The 25,158-nt window shown below is 39.2% G+C and overlaps 4 protein-coding genes across 9 annotated transcripts; 2 read left to right on the forward strand and 2 right to left on the reverse strand.

Moving 5' to 3' along the window:
• Positions 1–1,507: 1,507 nt before the first annotated feature.
• Positions 1,508–4,400, reverse strand: LOC124321191 (musculin-like). The gene is made up of 4 exons (XM_046784093.1): positions 4,273–4,400; positions 3,895–4,012; positions 3,532–3,752; positions 1,508–2,075 (listed from the first exon to the last, which is right to left on the reverse strand). Exons 2-4 carry the CDS (start codon positions 4,010–4,012, stop codon positions 1,776–1,778), a joined length of 639 nt encoding a protein of 212 aa, XP_046640049.1. The 5' UTR covers positions 4,273–4,400; the 3' UTR covers positions 1,508–1,775.
• Positions 4,401–7,061: 2,661 nt separating this feature from the next.
• On the reverse strand, positions 7,062–10,133 carry LOC124326871 (trimethylguanosine synthase-like). 3 transcript variants are annotated; one of them, XM_046785607.1, is made up of 7 exons: positions 9,912–10,133; positions 9,160–9,853; positions 8,065–8,257; positions 7,859–7,990; positions 7,640–7,791; positions 7,375–7,515; positions 7,062–7,301 (listed from the first exon to the last, which is right to left on the reverse strand). In XM_046785607.1, the coding sequence occupies exons 1-7, from the start codon at positions 10,010–10,012 to the stop codon at positions 7,194–7,196; spliced, it is 1,521 nt and encodes a 506-aa protein (XP_046641563.1). In that variant the 5' UTR covers positions 10,013–10,133; the 3' UTR covers positions 7,062–7,193. The 3 variants fall into 3 exon arrangements, with proteins under 3 accessions (XP_046641563.1, XP_046641564.1, XP_046641568.1); XM_046785608.1 differs by having other exon boundaries at positions 9,160–9,835; positions 9,912–10,132; XM_046785612.1 differs by lacking the exons at positions 9,160–9,853; positions 9,912–10,133 and adding an exon at positions 8,764–9,117.
• A 1,140-nt stretch (positions 10,134–11,273) lies between these two features.
• LOC124312651 (rRNA-processing protein UTP23 homolog) lies at positions 11,274–12,438 on the forward strand. The gene is made up of 4 exons (XM_046777142.1): positions 11,274–11,586; positions 11,641–11,767; positions 11,890–12,039; positions 12,108–12,438. The coding sequence occupies exons 1-4, from the start codon at positions 11,370–11,372 to the stop codon at positions 12,385–12,387; spliced, it is 774 nt and encodes a 257-aa protein (XP_046633098.1). The 5' UTR covers positions 11,274–11,369; the 3' UTR covers positions 12,388–12,438.
• Positions 12,439–12,759: 321 nt separating this feature from the next.
• LOC124312627 lies at positions 12,760–24,738 on the forward strand. 4 transcript variants are annotated; one of them, XM_046777112.1, is made up of 37 exons: positions 12,760–12,931; positions 13,652–14,218; positions 14,317–14,669; positions 14,829–14,988; positions 15,073–15,188; positions 15,301–15,407; positions 15,488–15,599; positions 16,102–16,302; positions 16,431–16,753; positions 16,857–17,127; positions 17,196–17,423; positions 17,518–17,693; positions 17,764–18,001; positions 18,095–18,289; positions 18,361–18,421; positions 18,500–18,612; positions 18,683–18,905; positions 18,996–19,075; positions 19,367–19,506; positions 19,730–19,766; positions 19,851–20,123; positions 20,196–20,345; positions 20,423–20,605; positions 20,718–20,813; positions 21,145–21,300; positions 21,544–21,691; positions 21,773–21,941; positions 22,024–22,096; positions 22,218–22,304; positions 22,396–22,497; positions 22,564–22,743; positions 22,850–23,067; positions 23,238–23,564; positions 23,637–23,978; positions 24,080–24,223; positions 24,290–24,368; positions 24,428–24,738. In XM_046777112.1, exons 1-37 carry the CDS (start codon positions 12,927–12,929, stop codon positions 24,598–24,600), a joined length of 6,606 nt encoding a protein of 2,201 aa, XP_046633068.1. In that variant the 5' UTR covers positions 12,760–12,926; the 3' UTR covers positions 24,601–24,738. The 4 variants fall into 4 exon arrangements, with proteins under 4 accessions (XP_046633068.1, XP_046633076.1, XP_046633084.1 ...); XM_046777120.1 differs by having other exon boundaries at positions 24,431–24,738; XM_046777128.1 differs by having other exon boundaries at positions 12,761–12,931; positions 23,253–23,564.
• The last annotated feature ends 420 nt before the right edge of the window (positions 24,739–25,158 follow it).

Below are 25,158 nucleotides of genomic sequence, written 5' to 3' on the forward strand. Positions count from 1 at the left end.
TCTTTTGAGATATGTCAAGTACAAACCCGTCGGCACCCGCGGAAGTAATCGAGAGAGCGGAAATCGTAACTCATGGTTTAGTAGGTTTACATCATAGTTTCTTTGAATTAAAATAGCCTAATACGTTCAAAAATTAGCAAGCGTTCTCATCACCTCAAGGATCGTCTTATGGGAAAACAAACGAATTTAACAGTTAACTATTTTGAAATTTCATTTCGTGTAGTCTAGCTCTGGCGCAACCGTGATAACTTTTCTTATTAGACGCTTATAAATTACTACATTATCGTACATTATATAATATATAGGCCTTTATTATATAGTTCCGTTTGATTGTAAATTTGCAATATTTGATCTTGAGGACGTCCGATGTTAATCCTTGACTCGACATTGCATTTCCTTTTCTCATCTTATTGTACGTAACATCAAATCAATATTCAAAGAGTTGATAAAATTAGTAGGGATAAGGCTGATGTGAGTTTCTCCGAGCTTTTTGGCATCAATATTCAATACCTATTTCATATTTCAATATGTTTTACGGTGAACCTAAATATGAAAAATTGAAAACTTAGCTTTCGATCTGTTCAATAGGCCCAGCACATAGGTTATGGGGCCTGTGGCCTACGTAGCTACAGTTTTTTAAATTAATTAATTAATTTTTATTTTTATTAAGATGCTTTTTTAAAATCACGTAATCTTATCAGTTTACGGTCTTGTCCATTCTTTCCCGTGGACGAATTGCGTATCGCCTCAGCCCCGTGAAAAATTGTTTATTGATGTGTTGTCATGTATGCTCATACGAGAAGCTCGATCGAGAAGAAGCTTTAAATGAGTAAATTCGCCATCCAATAATGTTGGGACAGTTTTGCATAACCAAAAAAATAAAAATAAATTTTGATTAAAATCATTAAAATCTGTTTATGTAACTGTTGTTGTCACAAATATGATATGAGCGAGGATGCACTTGCTTTCAAATTAAAAAAAAAAACGTGATTTTTAAATTCAAATAACTTTGTGTTAGGCTTACTTTACAAATAACCGTAGCCGACCGTAGCTGTGATACATTTCAAAAAAATAGATTAAAATATAAAAGCCTACAAGTCGTTTACATAGCCTATGATGAGCCTTTAGGCCTGCCTATACACATTTTTTGCGCAAATAATTTTTTTATTAGAACAACCTCGAGAACGACGATACCACATTGACCATTGCAAAACTATTTTTCGTTGATGTGTTCATCCCTGTCAAAATCATCGTCACCTTTCCAGCTTCCAGCCCTATTTTGCACTATAATTTTTACCTATAACTTATCAATGTCATTGTTTTTTCGTGGACTTCAATCCAGCCATTTTGTTCCTATAGAAGCCATGTATAGTGATCATTTTCATACAATGTTGAGTATGTCAATGGCTGCGAGTCAAAATGAGCTTTATTATGTTTCATCTTTCGTCAGCTTTTTGAATTCATATTGTAGCCAGCTTACAACTTGTTTGTAGGCCTATTGCAATAATTTAATGGAACTTTGCGTTTTATTATGAATCGTAGTATCAAAGCTAAATATCTCTTCTCGTAATAAGGCAAAAAGATGGGATAATTAATGAGGAGGGAAATTAAACATAAAAAGATAGCGCGACAGACTGGTCCGTTGTCGCTTCAACACAAATGACATTGATTGACATGCAAATATCCGGGAAATTTAAGCAATCACTTGAAAAACGGAAACGTGTTTTTTTTTTTTTAAGACTGAGGTTCCAAATAAAAACAAGATCTGAATAAACTTATGGTAATTCTGTCAGGTTACCACAATAGTTAAGTTCCGAAGGGATGCTCGAATAGTCTACTCCTTGTTGATGCTGCTGATGTATCTGGTAACTTGCATTCATGATGGACATTTCACCTCGAGAACTGCATTGATAGTGCGGAAGTTGTCGTTGGTTTTGAGGTTGGTGTTCTTCCGCTGCCAAACAATCATGATGGAGATTGAAATTATCAACGCTGGACATGGGAGAGTCTGATCCGCTATCCGACGAAGAATTCGATTGCCCATTACCGGATTTATTAAACATGAAAGGCCAGCTCTGTATAAATCATTCGTGAAAAAGGAAATTACATCTCAAAGTTCTAGTCAAACTTTAGCAATGGCATACCGGAAAGGTAAATAAAAAAAAATACCGAATAATACAAATAATTGCCAAAAATGAAATGTTAGTTAATGGTTTTAAAATTAGAATCGACGTTTGTCGCATTGGATTTAACACATCAGTGACCATAGTTATATATAGTGAGATTCGTTCAAAGATTTGTCCTTAAACCCTTAAACAAATAAAGCAGAATCATTTTCATTATTTAATGCCAGGTGGACACAGCAGTTAGCCTCGGTGTTGGCCCAAACGTTAAAGACTTTTTAGAGACTTTTCAGCCTGTGTGCGCGTTCCTCTACTTATAGTCTTGTTGAAAGTAAAAGAACATTAACGTCAATGATGCCACGCGAAAGCCCGAAGAAACCCAGCTGGGAACTCAATTCTATTTTTTTTTTCCTTCTCTCTCTCTCCCCGCTATCTTCCGCTAGTAGTTGAAACGTCTTCTTTTGTGTTCTTCTTCATTCCCTTAATTTTTATTTGTTTTTTATTTTTGTGTTGTTTTTTAAATGTTTTAATTCTTTTTTTTTTTTTTTTTCGTTGTAAAGCTACATAATTTGATTGACTTGTGCAAGTTTTCTCTAAAAATGTTGTCCGGAGTCAAGTTGGCAATTTCTTGCCCTGACTGCAACTATTTCACGTATTGACTTCATTAAGCTTTGAAATGAAAACAAATCTTGATCCAAGTAATGAACAACAGGACTAAATAGGTCTAAATGTCGCATCAAAGATTTGCAGTAATTGCGCCACGTACCTAAAACAATATTAAGAATTTAGCATTGCTCGGTGCATGGTCTAAAAATGAGTTTGATTTCTACACATGTCAACACTTTCATTTCAAAACTTTTCTTTTTCCAGAAGTGTTAGATATTTCTTTACATCTATCAATCTATACCGTCATCGTTCTGATCATACTAGTTGCATATTGCTGGAGTATACTTGGAGAGTACTATACTAATTGCATACGGTATTAGGCCTACTACCAGGTATTTCCAATCAATTGAAAATCGAACAATCGAAAAAAGAGAAACCTGTTCAGTTATTTTGTTAGGACATGCATTTCAGACTCCCAAACGGTTGCTTGTTCCTTTCAGGTTAAAACGCATTTGTATGAATTTATGGCCCAAGAATGAAGAGGAAATCTTGTGTAGGTAAAAAAAAAAAAAAAAAAAAAAAACTATTTCTGAACGATAAAAACCACGTCGTTTGTAAACGCTTGTGAGATATAGTCGTGAACGTACTGAAACCGCCGGCTAGTCAGCAGTAAGGTATAGTCAAACTCGCCAGAAAATTGCTGCCTGCTGCCAATCAGCCATCATTTTGATTTGAGGCTATTGCATGCGGTTATGGGTTATCCTAATTGGAGTGACCCTAATCGGTTTGAAATGCAGCCTACCATCGACACGACTGGATGCTGAGATGAAGAAACGGGAGAAGTTCTTCCTGCACCACCCTCGACTAGAACCGCTCGCAGATGTCCGATGTAAGTGGTGGCCAACCGAAGAGTGTCCAGTTTGGATAGTTTCGTATCGGCCGGCACCCAGGGTAGAGTCGTCTTCAATCGGCAGAAAGCTCGGCTAAGCACACGCATCCGGGCCCGCTCTCTAGCATTCGCCGCTGTTGGGGAGAATCGGGGAAATCAGAAACGTACAATACGTACGTACAATACAGCCAAATTATCTCCTAGATTTCACATCGTCACGTATTCCTTGTGAAATCTAACGTGACAATCTAACGTGACGATTGATGGACTGTTTACCATTTCGCTGTTGGGGCTTCTCTTTCATGAGAGTCGACCGATGATGGAGGTGTTGCGAATATCCACGCCCTGCCGAAGAGATCGTCACGTTTATCGCATCCTTTCTTCGTCGCGGCATCTATAAAAAAGATATATAGTCGCATTAGTCCACGAAGATTTGTCATTGCCTCGGCAAATAACGAAGTCAATTAATGTGCGTTAATAGTGTATTGATTCCACGGTTATGTATTATTTATTGTCTTGTCATATCAAATTGACTATCGGTACTCCTCACATCACGATTGACGAATTTGAATAGAATATAGGCCCCTGTGGCAACCGCAATACCCCCCCCCCCCCTGAGGTTAGAGGAGCGAATCAGTGAAGTCAACTACTTACTTGCTTTACTTCAAGATCCTTTGAGCAAAGTCACAAAATAAAAGGAAAACTGAATTGCACGCCGAAAAAGGATGTTAAACTAGGAGCAAACCATAAGAGGATTGATCACTGAGCTGGTAGATTCGTCTTTAAAAGACAAAATTAGAATGCAGCAGGACTATTCACCGTTTTCGGTTGACTTTCGAGTTTCGACTTCGGCGGTCATCGACGGCGGAAGGGTGGAGCTTTGCGTTCTCAGACCACTCCCAGCGCCAATAGCACGGGCAAACCCCTGGACCCTAATCGACCAATGAAGCGAGCACACTTGAAAGGCCAGCTGAGGTACTTCAAAGGCCACGACGGCGTCAGAATACAGGGCCAGGAAAAACAGTGGCCGTGCATGGCCCATGCTGTGCCTCTTTCCTGTTCAACCAAACACCGGGTGACTGCCGCCTCCGCTCCGCTCTCCGACTTTCCTGTAGTACAAGTTTACGTAAACATGACATCTACACAAATCAAAAATTTTAAAAATATATAATAAATAACAAGATAGGCCTAAGAATTCAATGTCGATTTGGCCATTGCTGAAAAACTATAATGGATAATAAAAGTTATCGGCAATTAGGCCTACGTACTATGTTGCAATAAAATGTATTGTACTGCAAACCATAAAAAAAACTATGGGTTGATCATTTGATCTTTGTTAGGACTCTGTATTATACATAAGGAGAGATTTAGTCTTTGCTGTGTTGCAAAAGTGGTAGGCCTGATAATATCGGAAATGCGTCAAAGAGGCGTGGGAAGTCAAAATGTGTGGCTGCTTTATCTAATTAGAAATGAGCTTCGATTGCCGAATCTAGTTTTATGGCCCTCCCAACGGCGGCTCTCCTTTGAGATCACACGCCATTTGAAGAGGCTGTTGAGAGTTGGTTGGGCCTTGTTTTCCGCCACAATGCCAGCAAGACGTGGCTCGGCACATTTGTTTATTGTTGTTCCTCGATGGAATTTGACCATGTACCCAGCTGAAACATCAACAACCCTCTTAAACATGGCGGGACGGTAAACGCTTCCGTTCTTGTCTATCCCTCATCTTGTTATCGCTCTATTGTTCATCACCAGCATGTAACCAAAACACTTGGGCGTTCATTCCTTTCTCGTTATCATTTGAGGCATTCTTTCCATTTTAACGTAGGCCTATCCCGCGTATAACGCAGCGCTATACAGTCAAACTCAATCATGATATCCAACTGTCGCCAACTGTTGAGTTGGTTTTCTTCCGTTTTCTTCGGTTTAATTCTTTTATGAGTTTTATCTTTATTATCAGAAGAAACCTTTGGCGATCAAAAGTAAATCAATTTATTATAGTCAACTCACTTCACTTAAACTTTTTATCAAAATCTAATGAACTTCAAGTTGAGCGAGAAGAAAAGTTCATGGAAATGCCATTGTTTTAACCACAATGAGGCACAATAAGCAGAAACGCACATAAGAATGAATTGGTATGACCGCTTCAAATCTGAAAAGATGGGTGTAGAAACCATTTGAACCTTTATTTGTGCGTGTGCCCAATGTCTTTTAGTTGCCGAAGGATTGCGGACACCATCCACTAGGCAGGCCGGGTCATGGCCTGTCATCGGACCACTTTGCAACCGAAACCACCCCAAAAGCTCAAAGCAATTCACTCACTCATCGGTCTCCCACTCTTCCCCAATAGGTCGACTCGACCGGCGATATATAACAACTCTTTCATGGCCTCATGGGGGAGTTTGGCCAATGCATGACAGGACAGCAGGAGTGATGCCTTCAGCTTTATTCCGCTTTGTTCTTCCTACTAGAATTCTTCTATTTGTATACCAGTCTATACGTACGTTTGTATCAGAGAAAGTTGAAGCGATCAACACGATTTTGTAATGCAGTCGTTTGAAAAAATGATTCGAAAACTATTTTGAGTCAACGTCTGACAAATTTGCCATCATCGTGGAAATAAAGGGGAGAGACAAGGGTTGCTAACGCTAACCCCAATCGGCACATGACATAGTTCCCTGGTGATGGTGTTGACCCGCTGGCCCGACTTGGTCGTACAACACTCGTGTGAATTCTACGTGAAGACGACCGTGATATGGCACTCCTTGCTTCCATGGGGTGCTTGCAGGCTATAGCTATATCAAATATCCGAAATTCGAACTCGTCCCCGAACTTAAAGAGACTGCACTGAATGAGTTGACTCGTTCCACCAGCATTCCACTCTCTACACTATTACGGCAGTTCTTTCTGTGGACCCGTCGCCGAGTACATGCCAACTTCACCAGTTCTCGCTCTTACAGGTCAAAGGCTGCAAGGACACGCATTTGTATTTCGAGTCTATTGGTCTACCTATTTCTTCAACACTCCCCACTGAATGGAAGTGACGAAAGAATGATTATCGCCACTGCTGAATAGCTTTACTCAGATAAAGAACGTAAGGTTTTTTTTTTTTTGAAATTTAATTTTTGAAATTTGTTATTCCATGTGCGAATCAATTTGAATGAGAAAAATCACAAATTTTGGAGAGCTTCGTGCTAGCATAAGTGAAACAGAAAGTAAAATCTACTTCGTATTCAAAATATAAGATACTTTACCAGGTTAAACTTTATAATCATCGGTGACTATTGCAAAATGTGCGGGAAAGAATAATATACAACGTTTTCCTTCTGCTTCAAAATAATGGCAACACGATTGCCTTTACGCAAACCACACAAAAATTTCATGATTTTTCGCGAATCAAGCAATATAAAGTGGGCACATTTTAATTCAGAGAACACACATATCGGTTGAGTATAATCAAAAGTTTATATTTTCTTCTTAATTAATTGAGTGTCTCTTTAAAGAGACACTCAAACTCGGCAAGAATTTTATGACAGTAGGCCCGGGCGATTTATTTATTGGCATCAAATCTAAGGTCACTAGGGATCAAGAATCAATTCTCCATAATAGGCGGTAATAGTTTTTATTTTATTATTCAAGATGTTTTGTTCGATTTCAGCTTTACCATCAGTGGCGAGTCCAATCAGCTGTAATAAATATTGTAAGATATTCAAAAATGAAATGAGATTTAAAAAAATTTCAATCGATTTCTTTCCTTACTTGATCTACATTAGTGTTCCTTGGAAGAAAGTAAGCCAGGTTTGATGTAATCTTTTGTGCTGCTTTGAATATGTCGAATCCGTTAGGTTGCATATCTTCCAAACAAAATTGGGGCGCTGAGAGATATTTCGGTCCACCCCACTAATATAAAAGAAAAAAAGAAATATATAAGTAAATCTTAAGTTCATTAATAATCCAGCAATTTTTTTCTTCAATGGTATAATAGAAATACAGAAAATCTGAAATTAACTCGTTGATTGATTACCGGAGGTGAGAGAAAGACAACATCTGCTTTCAGACTCGGAGCCAATTGAAAAAAATCTCCGACGATGAATTCAATTCGATCAGCTACTCCGTATACAGATGCATTATGCCTAGCTAGCTCTATTTTTGAAGGATCAATATCTATCGCAATGACTGAAGTAAAAAATTATATTGATTAGTATTCAGGTCTCGTTAACTGCCATTATTATAATAAAAATACCTCTTTCACATTTGAATGCAAACTGAATGGAATTTCCCCCGGCTCCACAAAAGGCATCAACTATTAAGTCACAGCGGCATCTATCTGCAATGTGTCGAGCGATGCGTTCCGGCGTTACCGAAAACCACGAATCTAGAGAGGAATAAAAAAACAAAAGGGGGTTTAGATATCGACGAGAAACTCTTTCCAGCAAAAGCTTCGGGTACCGTAATCCAATCGAATGCCCTTGTCAAATTTCGAAAACAGCCGATAGCGTTGGGCCCAGTACTTTTTCAACTCCTTGTTTTCAGGTATTTCAGGCAGCTGCTGGACATTCTGGGTTTCTTCATCCTCTTGCATATTAAGACCAAACTTGGCGTAATGAGCAATTTGTTCAGCCACAACAGTGTTGTAAGCTACCTTCATTCAAATAAATCATTAACTGCAAATAACTTCAATATTGAAACTAAAAATAATTGGAAAAATGTATAACCAAGAGGTGCCGGTGTGATGCAAGCCCCTCTTGGTCATAAAATTGTCTAGTTGCACTTTGGTTTAATAAAGATTAATGTTAAAACATGTTTGCATTTGAAAATCTAAAAACTTTAAGTTTACCATGTTTTCTAATATCAACATGACTGTTTTCCACATAAACTTGTGATTTTTCCTACTGGAACACCACTGAAATGATTTCTTGACAAAACAACTCAAGATTTTCTTTCACAACTGGGATTATTAAAAGATTTTCAAATTTTAAAAATGTCTTAGATTTCATTTCTGAAAAAGAAAACCAAATAGTGAAATTTTGCATTTGCTAAAATGTTTTCGCAAATAAAAACGAATTGCTTTCCAAATAGACTTTAAAAATGTAAAACCAACTTTATAAATAGATTTAAAGGTTTTAAAAATTTCGAATCGAATTTTACCTTGAGTTGAATTTCGAATGTAATCATCCCGCTTTTGCTCTTTGAAACAAAACAGCAGACGACACTTTTCCTCTACTATAGCTGTCTTTGAGAATTTAAAACAAAATATCGACCCTTCCTCTAAATTCAAACCGAAATGTCAAGAGCGGTTTTATCCCTAGCGCTCGACATCCGCTGAACGGATCGCGATTATTTAGGATAAATAGTTCGTATCAAAAGTTTTACTAATAAGCTCCCTACCACAGTCAACAAAAAAGTAAAAATTTGCATGAAACCTACCATATTAAGATCCCACATAAATTAATACATAAATCATGCTCTCATGTCCCATAATTTTTGTTCTAATTTACAAGACAGGAGTGGAGACACAGAAAACAAAAAATTCTGTCAACATACCTTTTTCTTTTTGTTTTTCTTCTTCTTCTTCATGGCCAGCACTTTGCAACAAGTTATATTGGAATCTGCGCTTTTCATATTGCTTGCCAGTCCTAACCCATCTAAGAAATCTTGGGTTTTTTCTAATATTGTCTTTTCAGACTGATTTGCATTTGTATGAATGGGACTTGAGTTCAAAGAATCCTCCATTTCTGGGTTTGCTTGGAGAGAGAGGTTTTCAAACTCAAGTGTGGAAACAGGATTAATATTTTCACTCAACTCTTTCACTTGTATGCTCTCTTCTGCAATAACACAGGCTTGCTTTTGCAACTCTTTCTCTGTCCACCACTGAGAGAACCAGTTTTGGTAATACAAGTACTGCTCTTGTTGATGTTCTGCCCAGAGTGGTGTCCACTGACAATCAGTTGGTTGAGAAATTTCTTCCTTGTCCAGAAAAACCTCTTCGGAGGAACAAAATTTGTCCTTGTGGGTTTCTTGATATGTTGGGTCAATAAATTCTTTGTATTTTTCAATCCAGCTGTCAAGTACTAGTTGATGGCCATGTTGATCCCAATATTCAACCCAATCACACTCCAAAGTTTTATCATCAGCAACACCTTCACTAGAATTAAAGGATATTGTGTGTGTACTGCTTTCCAAAGCATGCTCCAAACCTTTGGCCACTAACTGAGAATCACTATATAAAAGTAAAATACTAATATAAAACTTTCCAAACTTATTTTCACATGTTTTTAAAACCTAGAATTGTTTACTTCAAAAATGATTGTGTAAAATTACAGCAAATTTCTGTTGAAGAGTTCTTTAACTTAAAATTAAAAACACAAACTGATTTCCACGATTTAAATTCACTCATCTTTAAAAAAAAAACTTTCAGATATTAAGAACATCGTCTGCATCAGTTCCCATGGAGCAAGATGGAGCCTACATTGAGACTACTTTCAACATAAGGCCATAGACTACAATGATAATATGCTTTCAACATAAGAAAATAAGGACGGGATTACCGGATTTATACGATTCCTATGTCAGACATGTAATTTTTTTCCCGGGGGCATCAAAATAAGCACGAATAAATAATTATTGTCTTATTAAATGTTCCGATGCTACTTTAAATTATTTAACAAAATATCGAAATTTTCATCGGGAAATTGAAAAAGAGGAAACTCATGCCATCTACGGACCAACAACCTAAGCTCTTGTACGTTTAACAAGCGGAAAGATTCAAATTTCAAAACAAAGTGTTCAAAATTCAAATGTTGGCATCCCGTTCCGGTGTGCGAGGTTCCCGTAGGAAATAATATAAAATAAAGTATAAAAAATTTTACTTGAAATAATATACTAATTAAAATTAAATTAAAACATATAGAAATATAGAAACATTTAAAAGTTGTCTGTCATTCATGGGAAATGTTATGCACATGTACGAAAGAATAGTTGTAAGGTTGTAATTAATTGTAGAATGTAGATGATTTATTTTTAAATTTAATGTGGCAATTGGCAAATAGGGCTGTGGCCCGGGCGATGAAAACCCGGGCCACCGCCCGGGCTGAACGAAAAAAAACCCAACCCGACTCGACCCACCGAGGCATTTTTTTTAACGGGGCGGGCGACGGGTTGAACCCCCGGGTCCGCGGGCCAACCCGAGCGGTGGCGCCATCTAGTAGTCACATAGAGAAGCTCGTTATTCTCTATGCCTGCGGCCTCAAAATATTGCCGCCAAATGCTCTACGATAATTTCGTAGCATGAAAAGTAGGATAAGTGGTAGAAAAGGGCGTTCAGGGGTGTTCAGAAGACAGAATTGACGTGTCACTGTTGGAAGAAGAAGATAATTAAGAAATTTAGGGAATTTTTTTAAGTTTGTAAAAAAAAAAGTGTGTTTGACCCGATTTTTTACCCGGGCCGTTACCCGACCGGTAAAAAATTTTTGACCCATGGGTTGGCCCGGGCCAAACCCGGTCACTCAGTTGGCCCAACCCACTACGATCCGCGGAAAAAGAAAAACCCGTCTAAAAAACCCATTAAAAAAAAACCCGCTAAAAACGTCCCGGGCCACAGCCCTATTGGCAAATGCCATTGATTTAAAAAAGATACGTCACAAAAGAATATCTGGCAATGTTGCTATGCAGACGACTGTAGCAGACAAGGGATAGGGATAGAAAAAAGATCAGACATAAGTTTCCCACATGTATGTTGCTGGAGAATCATCACCATGAAGATCACTCAGAAAAGAAAAGTTAATCGGTACATGAGCTTTTTCCGAAATAATTTCGGGTTCCGAGTACCTTATCAAGTGTTGATTGATGGTACTTTATGTTTGGCTGCCCTTGAAGGGCAAGTCAGAGTCAGTGAACAACTTATCAAATATTTCCAATGTGAACTGAAGCTATTAACCACACAGTGTGTTATTCTAGAAATGGAAAAATTAGGTATGATTAACTGATCTGTTTTAAGTTTGCAGTTTCTTAATTCATGCATTTCAGGTTCCTCGGTAAATGGGGCACTAAGCATCTGCAAACAATTTGCTGTTCATAAATGTGGCCATGAAAAGAAACCTGTCCCTGCCTCCAAATGTCTTGAGTCCATGATAACCAACAACAACCCAAATAGGTTAACATTTTCCTGAATCAGAACTTGTTGAACGGCATTTATCTTTACTACCTTAAAAAAAATTAATATTCAGGTTTTAATATTCTTTTTAGCCAATATTAATCCAGATATCCTTTACTTAGATATATAATTGCAACACAAGATCCAAGTTTGAGGGAAGTTGCAAGAACTATACCAGGAACACCAATTCTATATCTGCACATTCGTTCTCCGACACTTGAGAAACCATCACAACTAAGCAGTGAATTAGCTGGATTCAATATACGAACAAGGTACTAAAGAGAAGAAAAATGCCCATCTAAGACCATGTACAAGTAAACATTGTTGTTTGGCTTTACAGCATTCAAAGTCAAGGATGCACGATGGAACGATTGCGACAAATAAAAAAACAAGAATTAGGCACTGATATAAAGGAAAAGCCTTTCAAGAGAAGAAAACCTAAAGGACCAAACCCTCTGTCTTGTAAGAAGAAGAAAAAGAAAGCCAACATTCGTGAACCTTTAGAAAACGTCGGACCATCTTCGAGTCAACCACAGCGTACTAAAAGACGAAGGCGTGCCAAAATTGCTGAGCATATTCGACAAGAATTGGCTGGCCGATTAAATGTGTCAAAGGTCTGAGATTGAAAATGTCATAAGTTGTTCGAGAAATATAAAAATTTTGACACTTGATATATACTCTTGATCACATTCAGGTTATTGTCTGATTCAAAGACGACCATTTTAAAAATTAGTTTTCCCTTGACGTAGATCTTTAGAGAAAAAAAAAATGGGAATATTATTTCTAAAAAAATTTATGAAATGAAAAGCGAAAGATAATTAATGCAGTTCCTGTATCCTATCCGTGACTCCTTTATTATTTATTATTCTAGGACGAGTTTAATTAGCGGCTTCTGTATGCATCAGACGAACTAAAAAATTCCTTTGCTTTAAGCGTCCTTCCCCTTTCTTTCCCCTAGTTCCGTTTCCCCACAGGCACACATAGAGAACCGTACCGATGCTGCTGAGCGTCACAATCCCACCGACACGGAATGCTCACAGGTTGTTATAAGATCCGCATTGGTGTTGGAATTCTGTCAGTAGCAAACTCCGTTGCTCGCTGTCAAGACTGTGGAAGGCGCTTTAGCTACCCCATTTATTAACTGCCGTACGTCGGCAACATGGGGTGAGTTCCTTTTGTATTTGCTATTCGGCGACATGCATTTTTTTTTTCAAGTTGTTGGGTTGATAAGGTAAAATTTTAAGTACATTTTTGTTTTAGTTTTAAATCTAAAAACGTGCACTAGACCTAACGAGACCCAAGTCCTATAGGTAAAAGAGTATGTATATTCCTTCACGTTTTCTGATATCTGTTATTAGCATTGGACCTAATGGCTTTTTAACCTGAATTTAATCGAGATCACTTATAGATCTGCAAGGCTAAGACCATAGCTTTGTTGACTGAAAATAAGTTTTTCCATTTCTTGCGGGGAAAGTCACATAAGATGTTAAGGTTCTAACTTTTTCCGATGAATTGATCAAGAACAAGCGGCGGTAAAAACCGGGAAAAACGGAGAACTAGTTATTGATATTATTAGTATTCGCCGGGTTGAGGCTGATTACTATTCGTAGCCATGCGCAGCATTTGAGATTGCGTGTGGAGTTGAACGTGCTGATAATCGGATGCAAGTAATCTCGCCGCGATCGTCAGTTGTTAATAATTCAGCTTAAGACGTGACTGGTCTTGACGATTTACCTATTACGTGCCGTTGAGAATGGTTTCCAGTCCCGTCGGCACACTTAATCGGAAACTAGAAAACATGAGGTGGCTTGTTTCCGATTTCCGATTGGTAATGGCTGCAATTTCTTAATATTAATTTTCGTGAAATGAAATTCTCGATGGCAGTATGGGGCACCGTAATGGAGGGTGGACTCGTCGGACGCTCATCTTTTTCCTCCTGTTGAGTCTCACTCTGGCTGATGAAGAACACGTCGAATCGGGTGACAACACACCAGATCTCACCACCGACACCTCGATTACGTTTACGGACCGTGACGATTTCCCAGACCATGAGGAGACTGTTAATAATGCATTGCTGATGCACCCCACCGAAGAAACTACAACTCACGCCTGTCAAACACCGGCCGATCCCGGTCCTTGCACGGGAGAGTTGATCAGGTTCTTTTACGACTCGACGGCTCTGAGATGTCGTCAGTTTATCTACGGAGGATGTGAGGGAAATAAAAACAATTTTGGCACCGAAGCGGATTGTATGAAAATGTGCGCCCACACTTTGGTCGACCAACCCTTTAGAGATAGCGATCAAAACGACTTTCCCACGGATACTTCGGTCGGCGACAAAGACCAAATGCTCACGCTAGCCAATGGCCACAGCGAAACTTCGTTCACTTTCTCGGCCGAATATCCTTTCATCCAGCTGAAAGCCGTCGACATTAGCGAATTCAAACTTCGGTAAGGCATTTAAACAATCAAAGTTGCGACACTCGAACTGTTTCAGCTTGCACGAGCAAAACAGAATATCTTACTCTCAATTCGTTTACCCATATCAGACAGGTTAGGGAAATCATTTTTGAATTTCGTTCTCCGGAAGCGCAAGGATTGCTGCTCTATCAGGCCCTGAGGAATCCGCCTCCCGACGAACCGAAATACGAGTTGTATGTCCTTTTGGAAGGAGGAGAGCTGAAAACGATTCATGTTTTTGGCGCCAATGAAACCACGCTGTTGGTCGGAAAAGGTCTCAACCGTGATTGGTGGCATCGCGTCAGGATACGCGTCGATCCCACGATCGCTTCGCTGCAAGTGCAAGTCGACGACGAAATCCAATCCATAGTGATCGAAGGCCTCGACAAAGATGAAGGCTATGGTCGACGCCAGCATATTAATTCGACGCTCTTCATTGGAGGTAATTATAAGACCTTGAACTCGATTAACAACATTTGTTTGACCTCAGCGAAATAATCTTTGAATAGTGTCCATGTCGTGCTCCGTAATCACACAATGTATTGTTTTTTTGTCGAGTCATTTGAAATGCACCACATTTTTTTTTTTTTTTTTACTGTAGGAATGAACTGGGCGCAGGATGAAGTGGAATCTAGTTATCTCTTCGAACACTTTGTCGGTTGTCTGAGGAACGTCCAGCTCAAAAGTGGATCCGATTTGAGCATCGTAACACCGCTAAAGGCTTCTGCCCATCGGGACATCGTCGAAGGATGCGTGGACAAGTTCGTATGATATTTCCATTCGTGGCATATGCACTTTTTTAATTCACTGGGAAATTTCTTCTTTTTCCCCCCCACTGATCTCAGATGCAAAGCGGGAGAGAATCGATGTCGCAATGGCGGTAAATGTTTGAATCGCTACCACAGCACTGCTTGCGATTGCTTCGGCACCAAGTATGAAGGAGACAGTTGTGATTATGATAGTAAGTAACGCATACCGGCGATTCTCCCGGGAAACGTTCTCAGTAAACTTCGAACGCGAGCCAATTTCGAATCTATTTAGCCACTATTCATAATCGTTGTTTCCCATTACAGGTCCAACTACTATAACGCTAAGGGGCTACTCGTACATCTCTTATCGCATTTACGACTGGAAAGACCGTGCTCACTCGGAATCCAATCGTATTAGCCTTCTGTTTCGCGTAAGAAATTCTAAACACAAATAGTAATGGATATCCTGAAATGTGCACTTAATTTACTGATAACATCTTGCGAATATTAGGCGTTGATGGGCGATTCCATTCTTTTCTATGCCGGTGGAACATTCCCGTACACCAATCACGTGGCCGTTACTCTATTGGCCAATAGCTCATTATACGTTGAAGTGGATTTTGGTAATTATTGCTATAATTTTTAACGAATTCAGGACTCAGACAGATCATTTTTTTTGGTCGAGGCCATAAATTTAAAAGTCGAAAGGCCCTATATTGCGATGTCGTAGCTGTAATAAATTTTTCAAATATCCATTGAAAATTAAAATCCAATGCGGAAAATTGCGAATTTTGGGGGTTTCGACATTATTCAGATAATTGCGACCAAACCAAGAAAAGCTTATTTTTTTCTAGCAGTGAAGCTTTAGTAGCTACCTTTTTTATCTGTGCAAATTTTCGTGCGCAGAGATATTTAAGGTTTTCAAATAACAGTAAAAATTCATTGACCATTTTTTTTTTTCATTACCTGTCCGGGAACGAGCTATACATATACTACCAAGCGTTATTGTTTGTGGTTAAATCACGGAAAAAATTATGATTGTGAAATTGCTACATCCGATCACCGATCGCGGAATAAGTTTTATTTTGTTGTTTATTTTGCTGTTTTAATTTTTAATTGCATTAGGTGATGGTCCTCATGGAGTTCATTTAGGGGAAGATTTGACTACCGGTGTCTGGAACAACTTTACTCTCATTCATAACGGAAACACCTTGGATTTCATACTGAATGGTCGCGGACAAAGAATGTTGGTCCACGGGTCTCGTTATTACTTGCGCTTTGACCCACACATTTTCGTCGGTGGTGATCGCAAGCCATTGGGACTAGGTAAATACCTTTCTCTAGAATAGATGTTTTCTGACGAATTTAATAAGCAGTAAAAGTAAGCAGCAAAATCTAACATTTGTCGAATCCCTTTTCTAACCGTCGTGTGATTTCTCTTTTTGAAATCGTAGGTCTCCGTTCAAGCAACAATTTTGTAGGCTGCTTATCTGAAGTCTACTTCAATGACGTCTCCATCCTGCAGAAGCTAAGAACAAATTCACCACACGCTTTGTATCATAGCATTTTCCGGCCGGAAATAGGGCAATGCAAGGATGTACCCGTAGTTCCGATAACGTTTCCTTTTCAAGAATCCAAATTATCCATCAGTCTACAAATGGTTCCTATGACAGAGCAAAAATTGCAGATTAATCTGGGTTTTAAGACACGCAATTCAACTGCTGTACTAGCTCACGGTACTGGCAAAACAGTAGACGGAGTAGTTGGTTTGTGGGAGGTAGGTTATTTTTCGTCGTTTTTCGTTCGGATCTCCCTTTCAATTTCTCTATACCCTATAAATATCATTTAATTGTTGCCGTTTCTTTTGATCGTTATCACAGTTAAAATTGAGCAAAGGTGAAATGGAGTTCCGGATATCTGAAGATGCCACCAATGAATCTTTGTGTTTCGTTGTACTAAAAAAGGGTCAACGCTTGGCCGATGGTTCGTGGCATCAAGTGCATTTAGTCTACGGACATGATGGCGTTAGTTTGGCCGTTGATTACCGTAGACCAGAATTCAAAAACCTTAACCAAGGCAATGTTCCTTCTCTTACATTGGATGAGGAATCTCTCATTGTAATTGGAGTTGGTTATCTCGACTCCCAACCCGGTATGTTTTGCATCATCATCTTTTCTATCTTAACGTAAAAAAAAATTTTTTTCCATTTGTGCTATCAGGTTTTATCGGTTGTATTCGAGATCTTGTCATGAATCGCAAGAAACTTGACCCTCGTGCTTTACTTTCAACTGCCCTAGTCAGGGAAATATCACTTGACAATTGTCAGTTGGTAGATCCGTGCCATCGCCCGAATGCTTGCGAGCACGGCGGATTGTGCAACGTTGACGAAGGTCGAGTCGTTTGCGATTGCACAGGAACAGGCTACACTGGAAAGAACTGCCATTTTGGTAATTGATTATACATCAACCTTTTTTCTGTAATGCCAAAACAAGACGAATCTATCAATCGAATGATATTACATTATCTCTAATCATTTCAAAGCTCTGTACAAGAGGACTTGTGAAGAACTGGCGCTGCTTGGCTACATGAAGAGCGGAGTTTATGAGATTGACATTGACGGAAATGGACCTCACCCACCTGCTCACGTTCGCTGTGAATTTGAGGCTAACAGTGGAGTGCGGAAGACAGTGGTGGAACACAATCTGCCCCAAGATGCTGTAAGAGTTCATTCGTTTTGTATTAGCTCAACAACATTTTTCAGTGGGTTGATCGGTTGAACCTTTTTAGGAAATTCGCGGTCGTGTCATGGATAATGTTGTTTTTAATTTGACCTATCGAGAATTTAGCGCTGAAATGCTGCAAAGTTTAATTTCTCAATCTCTGCAATGCAAACAAATTCTTCGTTACGATTGCTACAAAGCTCCCCTGGAACTACATTCGTACACGTGGTTCCGCTCGGCAGCAGGAAATCTGCTGGATTCCATTCCGCTAGGAAAAGCGCAACCTGGACGATGCCCTTGTTCACGTACGTATATATCAGTTATATCACTATTTTGAGGGCCATCTTGATTTCATTACGATAACAATAATCAATAAACTTGGATCATCGTCTCATCAGAAAATCAAAATTGCAAACACGCAAGCGTATTTTGCAATTGTGACGCTGACGAACCGCGCTGGCTGTCCGATGAAGGGTATTTAACGCAACCCGAGGATTTGGGGATAACTCAAATATTTGCTCTACAACAGCGGCGTCTTGTACCACAAGCAGAAGGGCGAATTACTTTGGGGCCTTTGGAATGCGTGGAAGCAAGTAATTATTAATTAATGCAGAAATGATTCGATTGAAAAGCATCTCCGATTACAAATTTCGCATTTTTAAAGACACGCAGCAGTACGTAGTGACATTCAAATCTCCAGACTCCTACATGGAGGTTCCTGGATGGTAACATAATTCACCAATTTTAGAACATGAATGTCACATATGATATTTTACACGTTTCCATGATGTATTTATCAACAGGCATCGTGGAGATTTGGCGTTCAGTTTTCGTACATCTAGCGAAAGAGCTATTTTACTTTACCAGCCACTTTTACACCCGAAACATCCCTACTTCAGAGTTCTTCTTGTTAATGGTAATCTTAAAACTGTGCTGTAAACGTATTGACCTTCTGCACCTTCTGTTCATGTTCATATGTCCTAAAGAATACAAGTTGACGCTCGAGTTCTCCATTAATGGTGAGCCGAGGAGTGTTACGGTGAAAAGTTCTCGAGATCTCAACTCCGGAGAGTGGCAACAAGTCTGGATCGACTACAACGAATATCATGTAAGGTTCACAGTCAATCAGGAATCGATATTGGTCGATCTCAACGACGGCGAAGAGTTTGGACCATTTGAGGCCACCCTTTTTATCGGAGGTGCTCCAGAGTAAGTAACACACAAACATTTGATGTTTCAAACCAAAATATTGAATTTTTCCGATTCTCTAGGTAATGATGTTTTGATTAACTAATTTAGGGAAATGCTGGGCTCAGAAACTGCAGTTCATACAGATGGGCTTGTTGGCTGCTTTCGAGGATTAGTTATGAATAACGAAGGTAAGTGTGACACCAAACATAAGAGTCAAGGGCGATATTATTAGCAAAACTGTAATGCCACAAGGTATAATATCGGAGTATAATAGCTACTAACACCTTAGGGTGAATTATAGGAAACCCGCTCGTGACATTTTTCAAAAAGTTTATTTGCACATTAACATGGATTACAAATACTCTTTGAAATACGTAGACCTAAATCAATTTAAAAGGACAAGTTTAACTAACAATGTTTTCATGTATCCGCTAGTATCCCACCACTTCTGAAATCATTTAACGTTTGCTTGTTTTCAGTTGTAAACCTTTACGCCTACATGAACGCGCGCTTCCCAGACATGATTCAAAAACACTGCCGACCTTCTTGCGATCCCAACCCGTGTAAAAACGGGGCTTCTTGCGTCGAGTTCTGGGGCTCCTACAAGTGCGTCTGCAAGGTTAGTTTGCGCCCTTTTACGGTAAAGCTTTGACTTATGTTCTTTCTAAGATCCACGTTGATTGAGTTGGTTGATTGAAGTTGTTAGATCAAAATAGTAAATGCTTCTGTAGGTTAAATACGTTTAGAACGACTTGATCTGTTATTTCAAAGGGCAGTATACCATAGGACTAAGTTAGAGCACCCTTAGTTTAAAGAAACACGCATCAATTTTCTTTTTTTAGAATCCTATGGCTCATTTTGGATACAATTGCGAAACAGGTGAGAAGGCTCAAGTCCATTGCTTTTATCGATTCGTCATTTATTGATCTGTTTGTAAAAGAAAACTTTCTGTTTTACGTAAAGACATAAACCAAAATGCCGTAACTTTCCGGACCGCATCGTCATTTGTGGAAGCCAACGCAACTACATTAGATATTGCCAACAATTTGGGATTGAGGGGATTCTTTCACCAAGACATTCTCATTAACCTTCGTACATTTGATAGTCGTTCGCTGATTTTTTATGCTTACGACTATCACAATAATTTTGTCCAGTTGCACATAGAAGACGGTAATCAGGTGGTTTTCACATTTAATTCAGCCAATACGATTCACAGCGTTTCAACTGTCGTCAAGGGTAACTATCTTTCATTGGCGACTATCAAAATTCGAAGTTGTTTTAGTACAAGGTGAATTTCTCGACGACTAGGGTTAACATCAGGGCAGTCGATTCAAATATTAGTAGATCGAGAAGCTGAATCCACAGCTCTACATGTCAACACAGCCAAAAGTATAATTGAAGCCCCACTAAGTTTAATGCAAAGCTATGCTCGAGCTCCCTGGATTAACAAGGAAAAAGGTAAAACAATTCTCAACTTTGCGTGGAGCACTATTAAACGTGATCGTTTATTACGGATTCTCTGTTATGGGTTGCAGAAATGATCAAACCACCTAGACCTGTCCGACGACCAGAAGAATTTTATCAAGTTTTCCTTGGTGGAGTTGACGAGGATTACATGACGACGTCGCTTGGTGGCTACACTGGTTGTCTACGGGGTCTGAGTGTTGGTGGCAACATTTTAGATCTCACATCGAAGGGCGCCGATGGTATTGCGCGTGGTAAGTTACCGCTCTTTCAGGCTTTTCATCATCATTCCATCGCCCGTTGCTACATGAGACTTAATTTGAAATGTCCGCCTGTGCTTCGCGAATCATTTGAACATTATCCTAGATGCTAATGATTGGCTTCCATTTGGTAAAACATTCCTGGTCACCAATTGGGCGGCAAGAGGAAGTCTTGTCACACAAGACCGAGACGCCTCGGAAGGTAAAAAGTTTTTCTCCATTTCACATTTCTTTTTTTTTTTTTCAAAATTGACAAGGCATACATCCGCTGTGCTGATCGGAAGACTCGTTTAAATACCCAGTTCGCCTGATACGGTCTGTTTTTAATTGGTGTTTACTAACTTGAAAGCCGTAGGCCTAGTGAATTAGATGTCGATGTGATAGTATGTCGGCCAGTGGTGTTCATTCCTTACTCTTTTATTCAATAATCGATTTATTCATTATCCGAAGCAATTCACGATTACAAGTAGTGTGTGCACGCTTCAATACTTTAGTTATTTTTTTTCTGATTGTTTGGCTGTCTGGTTGTTTAGACGGAAGCGAGGAATCCGGTGTAGTGCACAATTGCAATATGCTTTGCGACCAACAGCCGTGTCAAAATGGAGGCGCTTGTTTGGAAGATTTCCGATCCAATACTTACCATTGCGATTGCGAGATGACATCGTATTCTGGCTCATATTGTACGGAAGGTACGTTTGGAATCTTATGGGGACGAAAGCATGCATGTGTCCTTTACCGTTTGACTACATTTGATAGCATTTCTTACACATTTTAACTAAGTCGTGTCCAACTGTCCAAGTCATATTACCCTCCTATTTCTTTTTCTATGTCCAAATTACCCCTATTTTTGAACTTGCCAGAATTTTTTTTTTTTTTTTTTTTTTTTTGAAAAGCAAACCATAAAAGAAAATTCATGCAAAAATATTTGTTAGAAAAAGGAGCACATTTCCGCGGTGACTCTTATATTACTGCACATTATGCCTCTCTGGACTTGGATGCAATCAAAATTCAGCTAGCTTTCTCTACGACGGCCGTTCGTAACATTGCTCAGGCTTTGTTATTGATTCAAACAAGCAAAGCGTAATCAACTTATCATGCTTTTTTGCCATACTTGCTTGTAGCGGTTTATTTATTTTTTTATTTTTTTTTTTACTCTCAAAGAAAAACCAAGTACCTTTTGGTAAGCTTGACAGCGCTGGGATATTTAAGAATCGAAGACGATCGCGGCAATGGTGTTGTTTACGGCGCTGAAGTGAAATCTGTTAATTTTCTTAATGGTGCCCGCCACTCGGTTTATTATAAGCGAAACGGAGCCAATGCCATATTGCTGGTAGGAAGACTCTTTGATGTGTTATTGGCCTCCCCCCCTACTTGCTGCCTCTTTCCTTGAATCTATTTATTCCAATTCACAGATAGATAGAGACGACGTTCCTCTCCGTCCGTTGAGCACATCGATACATCCAGATGGACTGGCTGATGTGACGGGTAGGTTTTACCAAGAAGACATGAGATACCAAATATACAGCCGTTATATGGACAGATAAATGCGGCTCACACAGTTTTCCATTTCACACATGTCTGATTTTGTATTTTGTATTCCTTTTAGATGAAAATGCTATCCATATCGGCGGAGTGAAAGTTACAAACGACCCACGGTTTACGGACTATGACCACTTCGACGGATGCATATCTAGTACGTGAACCCTCATTAATTACAGTTTTCTTAGCGGTGAGAGAAGTTGTAGCTTAACTTTGAGTTCGTTTTCTTCAACACCAAAAAACAGACGTTGTGGTAGAACTTGATGGGACTCAGTTACATCCTTTATTGGCTTACCTTGGTTATCAGCGATCTGGACTGGAGGTGGTCACTTCACACGACCCAGAAGGTAAATGTTAACGTTACAAAAAAAAAAAAAAAGTTGCAAACCCAAATTGGAAATGGTAATTTGTAGGCATTGAAGAAGAAGCGAGATGTGCAGCATTTTCAATAACACCCCCCGGAGTTATAGAGGATGATATGGATTCATATAATGACACGTCCGACCAGGAGTGGGTACCCAAACCTCCTCTCATACTTCCGTACAAGCCTGTGTTCGTTGGTCCCGCCAATTACGACCCAACTACATCGAACCGTACGTGGTCGCACGACTCATTCTCATTTGATGACTTAATCGGACTTATTCACGTTTCTTGTCTTCTTGTATACTTGATGGTGCATTCGTATACTTGGTGCAACAGGAATTCTTGTTGGACTGGGCTGCATCTTTTTGGCAGGATCGATCGCCCTGGCGATTTATTTATGCAAGACGCATCGGCGCAGCAAGCGTCGCCAATACTTGCACGACGATGAGCAGCTTCTGATTCTCCAATCGTCAGTTCAGAAGCAACCAGCCATTCGTCCGGCCTTGCGCAATAGTCCTGTTCGAAATGTGGGTGTCACTGCTCCGAATGCTCACGTTAGTACTCCGATTCATACTTGATAATAAGTCCATTCATTTAGCTGATAGTTTTGATCCTTATTTGCCGGTACCTAGTTTAGTCCCTGGTGTAGGTCTTACTCTTAACAATACACACCCCACTTTTAATTTTCGAAAAAAATATACATTGGTGTTTTCTCTGAATTAAGTGTATCTTGAGACAGGTCCCAGATGACGCAAAACTCATTTCACTTTCCGACTCGAATGGTTGGAAAAATGAGTTTGTCGCAACAAGTGGATCAGGCGTAGCACTAAATTTACTGGACTCGATCTCGAGCCAAGAAAACGAAAATCAATCGTCTAGCCCCAATGACAATCCAAATCTGTGTGGTGCAGCTCCAGAAATGCTAGTGCGCTATTTGGATGATCCAGAGGCGGACAATATTGTAACAGAAGTTTCAGCAGAACGCTTTTCAGGCATCGTCCCAAGTATCGAAGAAGCAGGAACCATCTCACGTACTGGCTCGTTTCAAGGGGTATTTCATATCAATTTTCATTAAAAAAATTTAGGATTTATCAATAGTACAATTTTCAACGCTGAAATGCAGTCAGAAACAGACTCAAAAGAGTGGCCGTCTACACACAAGCAACACTACCAAGCAGCAAATACGACGGTTTCATCATCACTCGAAATTACTGATGAAAGTGAGTCAGAGACTCTAAAACCGAAAAACTACGAATGTTTAAATGGTGATAGTGATACCTCCAAAATACCACTTACCACTGCTCTGTTAGAAAGCATGCCTTCAATAATTGACATGGTAACTGATGTCTTACGTACCGCCAAAAACATCCTCGAGGACGGTGTTGAGGAATCGAGCGTAAAAAACGACACTGTCGATCTGATGAACGCTGACAACTCAGTGCTCAAAGAATTGGTAGACAATAGTGTAAGTACTTCAAAATCTTATTAGTTTTCAGATTATGTTGTCAAGTTGTCATTGTAAATGAGTGTTGCTTTCTTCTGTCGTGCGATTCTTCTATGTTGCAGCTCCCTAGAAATGACACGTCGCATAAAGTGGGTTCTGAAGAAATTCCAAACATTCCAGTAAAGCGAGCACCTATCGAACGCATCAGCGAATCGAATCTATCTGACGATGACAATGCATCAGTGGACCTCTCTACCGAAGACCTGGTTAGATACTTAGAATGCATTAAATTTTTATTTTTAAATAAAATTACAAACAGTATTTGATACTAGGAATTGACTGGGGCAACAGCAGAATACCCAGCTTCTTCAACTGATGATCAACTTACAAATCAGCAATCAACAGTTCCTGGTGAACAACACTAGGCAGCATTACCAATTTTGTTTTTTAACGATGATTGGTTTTTACAGCAGTAACCAGAAACAATGTAACATATGACAATCAGATTTTTCTATTGCCACGGTTTGGTGCAGAAAGGGCTCGCAACTATGCTAACCCTTTAAGTTATCTAGGAGGGTCACGTTTGCTTACAAAAAACCTTCAACGAACTTCCAAAGAATCAATCTTATCAATTGATGAGTAAAAATATCTATAGTAAAACTGAATTAAATTTAATATCATGTGAAATCGTCATGTCATGTATGCTGATTGAAAGAAAGAACTGCATGCCTTTTAGGATACATAAAGACGAACTCGAATAAAAAATTTAGTGAAATGTAAACTGAAGATTGGAAGCACTTTAAAGAAATCTGAAAATATCTTCGACAGTTACAACTCATAATTGTCATGCTGAACAAATATGCATAGAAAATTAGTTGTAACAGACACGGGGTTGGCGTGATGGGAGCATGTAGAGCTATGACCCTGATATGACAACGCAGCTGAGGGTTCGAGCCCAAGCACGAGTCCCGCCGTGTGGGCCTTAAACAAGAAACCCTGATCTTTCAGGGGCTAATTTTCTAAATTTCCTAAGGAATTGTTTTTTTCTACGTGAAACATAATTTATAAGAAACGTTTAACGCTTACTTTGTTATTAATTAATGAAGTATTGTGAAGTCAGTTTGATGAAATTATGCCTTTTGTTAATAAATAGTATTATAATTAGTAATGAACTTTGTAAAGAAAAGTCGAAGTCGACAGC

The sequence above is a fragment of the Daphnia pulicaria genome, chromosome 1 (assembly GCF_021234035.1).
Source record: "Daphnia pulicaria isolate SC F1-1A chromosome 1, SC_F0-13Bv2, whole genome shotgun sequence".
NCBI lineage: Eukaryota > Metazoa > Arthropoda > Branchiopoda > Diplostraca > Daphniidae > Daphnia > Daphnia pulicaria.